The sequence below is a fragment of the Gadus macrocephalus genome, chromosome 14 (assembly GCF_031168955.1).
Source record: "Gadus macrocephalus chromosome 14, ASM3116895v1".
Classification (NCBI taxonomy): Eukaryota; Metazoa; Chordata; class Actinopteri; order Gadiformes; family Gadidae; genus Gadus; species Gadus macrocephalus.
Genome location: NC_082395.1, coordinates 3,633,148 through 3,637,899, shown reverse-complemented (window position 1 = coordinate 3,637,899; position 4,752 = coordinate 3,633,148). Strand labels below are relative to the sequence as shown.

The 4,752-nt window shown below is 45.1% G+C and overlaps 1 protein-coding gene across 1 annotated transcript in view; it reads left to right on the top strand.

Annotated features, from left to right (window-relative positions):
* Positions 1-3,689, top strand: part of mctp2b (multiple C2 domains, transmembrane 2b) — a 20,550-nt gene extending 16,861 nt beyond the window's left edge. The window contains 5 exon segments of the mRNA XM_060071992.1: positions 70-105; positions 680-789; positions 1,343-1,452; positions 2,449-2,546; positions 3,475-3,689. Coding sequence (XP_059927975.1) covers positions 70-105; positions 680-789; positions 1,343-1,452; positions 2,449-2,546; positions 3,475-3,549 — 429 coding nt within the window. The 3' untranslated portion in view covers positions 3,550-3,689.
* Positions 3,690-4,752: the final 1,063 nt, after the last annotated feature.

Below are 4,752 nucleotides of genomic sequence, written 5' to 3'. Positions count from 1 at the left end.
ACTTGCGTGTGTGTGTGTGCATGCGTGCGTGTGTGTGGATGCTTTTTTAACTCATCCTCTTGTTTCCAGGACAACATAGACGTGGGAGATGACGATGACGATGAGGTAGATTTCCTACTCTATTATGGACTACGATTACAGTATTAATACAACACTACCATAAATACTACTACACTTCCATGAATATGAATACTACACTACTTCACTACCCATTTTTCGTATTACTCTACCATTTTTACTCAAACTGCACTACGGTCTGTACTAGAAGTAGTCGTATTAAGTACTACATTACAATAAGTACGATTACTACTATTACTACTCTACCATTAGTATGAGTACTACACCTAATCATTAATTTGAATAATACACTTCTTTTAGTTGTATTACTACACTACTATTAATACTATTACTACACTACTATAAGTACTAGTTACTACACTACTATTCGTACTATTACTACAATGTTATTAGTACTATTACTACACTACTATAAGTACTATCCCTCAACTACTATGATGACTCTATTACTTTTAAAGTAATAAAAGCATTTTTTAGTTAATTTCCAATGTAATAACAATGAACTTCGCCCCATGTCACATGCCATGCCGTACGGTTTAAGCTAATGTTAAACAGTAGGAGGACTGATCTTGAGTGTGGTGGTGGTATTTGTGTCCTGCAGGAAGCTGAGAAGAAGGGGCTGATGGAGAAGATCCACATGGTGCAGGACACCATCATCACCGTGCAGAACTTCCTGGACGAGATCGCCTGCTTTGGAGAGAGGATCAAGAAGTACGTGGGCATGGCGTTGAGATGGAAGCCGACTTAATGTTTTATGCGTACATCTCATTGGTTTTAGTCTCACCCGTCGTTCACTAACACGCTTCTGTTGGTGCAGCTGCAAGAGGAAGGAGAGGTTTACTCTCGTGAGATAGGTCCTGAAACATTTCTGTTTGCTTCAGTTTAATTTCATTTTAATTAAATGTAGTCTGTTTTTCATTCATTTTCTTACCATTTTATATATAAAAAGTTTGGATTTCTTGTGTCCTTTTTTTAACTCTATTTTAATGATTGTCCTTTGAATATTTGTATATGTTGTGTACAGCACTATCAAAAGCGTCTAGTTAAATGCTGCTATTTAATAATCCTCCAGACTGAAAAGTCTCAATCAGTCTGTTTAACTATATTTATTAATTATCATGTCAGAATTTTTTATCCCACTTTCTACAGTCTTTTGTAGAGGTAGACCTTTGTTTTAAATGTATCATTGCATTTTGTAAATGCAGGCTTTTATTTTGAAACCGAGGCATCTTCAATACATGAACTGTTCTTTCTGCTTCCTCAGTACTTTCAACTGGTCTGTCCCCTTCCTGTCCAACCTGGCGTTCCTGGTCCTCACCATGGTCACCATCATCTGCTACTTCATCCCAATTCGCTACCTGATTCTGTTATGGGGTACGTTCCACGTTCCAAGTTTTAGACACACAAACAGAGTCTTCCGTTGGATCCACTGCATCCGTCCTGACATTTTGTAACTGAATTCAGCCCAAAGACGTCTCGTCCAGCCGAATGTTGTGGTGAATGTGTGACAACGTCGCTGGTTATGTAAGAACAAGGTGATCGACACACAGTGAGTCAGTGTTGAATCGGATCTGATAGAGGAATAGTGTGTGTGTGTGTGTGTGTGTGTGTGTGTGTGTGTGTGTGTGTGTGTGTGTGTGTGTGTGTGTGTGTGTGTGTGTGTGTGTGTGTGTGTGTGGAAAAAAAACAAATACCATTTTCACCCTCAATCTTTCACCGGTGTTTCTGTATCGTAGGACTTCAATAATTCTCTCTATATTTTGCAGTATATCTTTAGCTCTCTCTCTGTCTCTGATTATCAACATTGTGACACTTGAGGCAGTTGCTTTTCTTATTTATTTTGAGTTGTATGCACACAATGATTCTTGCACTTAATGGGGACCTCTCTTAATCAGTGGAAGTAACTACAGTGAGTCGTATTGGACAAAAGCATCCAAACAAATGTAATGGAATTGAATGTGTTTGCGTATGTGTGAGTGTGAATGTGTGTGTTTTTGTGTAGCCTAATTCTTAGGATGTGTGTCTTGTATGTCGTGTTATACGTCATATGTATCGCGTGTGTCTCTGTGTCTGCGTGCGTGCGCGTGTAAGAGTGTGTGTGTGTGTGCGCGTGCGAATCTGTGTCCTCCTGTTTCCGCAAATGTCTGTCATGTGTGTTGTGTATGCAGAACATGCGGTGTGTGTGTGTGTGTGTGTGTGTGTGTGTGTGTGTGTGTGTGTGTGTGTGTGTGTGTGTGTGTGTGTGTGTGTGTGTGTGTGTGTGTGTGTGTGTGTGTGTGTGTGTGTGTGTGTGCGACCACAGACATTACCATAATCATGTGTTTGCTGGTTGGCATCCTGTAACGCTCCCCGCGCTGGATTCTGGTTTAGGCATCAATAAATTCACCAAGAAGCTACGGAAGCCCCACGCCGTCGAAAACAATGAGCTGCTAGACTTCCTGTCCAGGGTGCCTTCAGATGTAGAGAAGGTAAAGTCTCCTCTCCCTCCTCCCCGCCCCGGGATTACCCTCCCAGGAAGCTTCCGATCCCGTCCCAAGCGTCTCTCTGTGTCGGGGGGGCTGCGGGCTGTGTAATTAGCCCCCGTCTGTATAATTATCCACCTCCGTGTGATCCCTGCTGGGCCCTTTCTCTCCTTTGTTTTTGGTTGCGCTGCCACCTCCATGCAGGCCGTGTGGGTGCTGTTCCCAGGCTGCTCTCACCTGTGGTGGTGCTGGTTTTGGTGGTGGTGGTGGTGCAGGTGATGGTGCAGGTGGCGGTGGTGGTGGTGGTGCCGGTGGAGGCGGTGGTGGTGGTGGAGGCGGTGGCGCCGGTGGTGATGGTGGAGGTGGTGGTGGGCGTGGTGCTGGTTCTGGTGGTGTGGTGGAGTTGGGACTGGGACTGTCCCCAGTTCTGCTTTATTCTAGTGTTGAAGTACAGCTCACTTATCATCTATCTCCTATCTACTATATCCTATCTACTATCTCCTATCTACTATCTAGCATCTATGAACCTCTATCTACTACCACGAATGTACGATCATCCACCCATGTGGTCGCTCTGCTCTGGCCTTCTCTGTCTTTATCTCTTTTCCTTTCCTCTCCTCCTCTCCTCTTCTCCTTTCCCCCTCGTCTCATCCACTTTCTCCTCTGTTTTGTGTGTGTGTGTGTGTGTGTGTGTGTGTGTGTGTGTGTGTGTGTGTGTGTCTGTGTGTGTGTGTGTGTGTGTGTGTGTGTGTGTGTGTGTGTGTGTATGTGTCTGTGTGTGTGTGTGTGTGTGTGTGTGTGTGTGTGTCTGCGCGTGTGTGTGTGTGTGTGTGTGTGTGTGTGTGTGTGTGTGTGTGTGTGTGTGTGTGTGTGTGTGTGTGTGTGTGTGTGTGTGTGTGTGTGTGTGTGTGTGTGTGTGTGTGTGCGCGCGCAGGCCCAGTACAGAAGCGTCAGGACCACTGCCAGCCCCCAGCACCACAACATACTGAAGAAGAAGAAGACATCCTAGCCCCTCCTCTGGAGCTGTTTCTGTTGGGGTGCTGGTTCTGTTGGTGGACCCTCCTTCTGGTCCCCCCCAGGGGTCCACCGAACCCAGGGCTTTCGGGCCCCTCTGGGAAGGTTCTGGAGCACATGGATGTTTCTGGAGGCTGATTGGTTCTCCCGAACAGACATTGACTTGTGATTATGTTACAGGTTTGGGAGCAGAACATGAGGCCGCTGTATGAATGTACATCTCTATTTTATACAAAAGATTCTTCGGAAAACTCTATTTTGTTATTTTTTAACATTTATGATCGCTTCATGGAACCGATTCTTACAGCACACGAATGCGACCAAAGGAATGTCACTCACCGCCGGGATCCTGTCCGCATCGTGTAACTGGAGTTACCGCGCTGGATATGTTATATACAATACACAAAATGTATATTTTAAGGAAAAACATCAAGAATGATTAGGTGTTTTGTTAGTGTAGAAAGTGTTGGATTAGGGGGTTGTAAATTAAGTATTTGTATGTCTCTACACTAGCATCCCTGCAGCCCCACTACATTATTCTCCTGAGAGACAGAGTTTGATCTTAAGAATGAAATTAGAAGAACTTCTCCGAATGAGAACGACTTACTCAGTCTGATTCTATTCCAGCGACTGTCTCATATGCAAGATGTCCATCCGCCGTGCTTTGTATTCTACCTTCGCGCTAGCAACGTAGCACGAGAGCTTCTGGAGGAACATTATTTATTCATATCCTTCTTGTGATCACCATTTCTAAAGGCAATAAACAGTTACGATCACACACTGTTATCGTCCTCGTCCCCGTCAGAACCACTGCTCCCTCTCTTCTCCTGTCTCTATCTCCCTCTACTCGTACTGCTGTCTCACCACCCTGTCCCTGTCTGTCTCACAACATTACATCCACGCCCTCTGTCTCTGTTGTTTTCTTGGCTTCTCTTGTTCTTTCTCTCAGGCTCTCTGCCTTTTTCTGTCCCCTACCTCCTGCATTCTTCTGCAGCATTGTGGGAGTTGGAGTGTTACCTGGCTCTTCTCTACATGAGGGTTTAATGAAGACTCAAACCTTCCTCAGCCCACTACCCCAATGTGTCAGTCAGCCCCCCCCCCCCTTGGAGGGGACCAGAACCAGCTGTAGTGTGTGTGGAGAAGATGGAGAGGAGAATACTGTGCAGAACCAGTTTGCAGTGGGTTTGTGGGTTTGTGT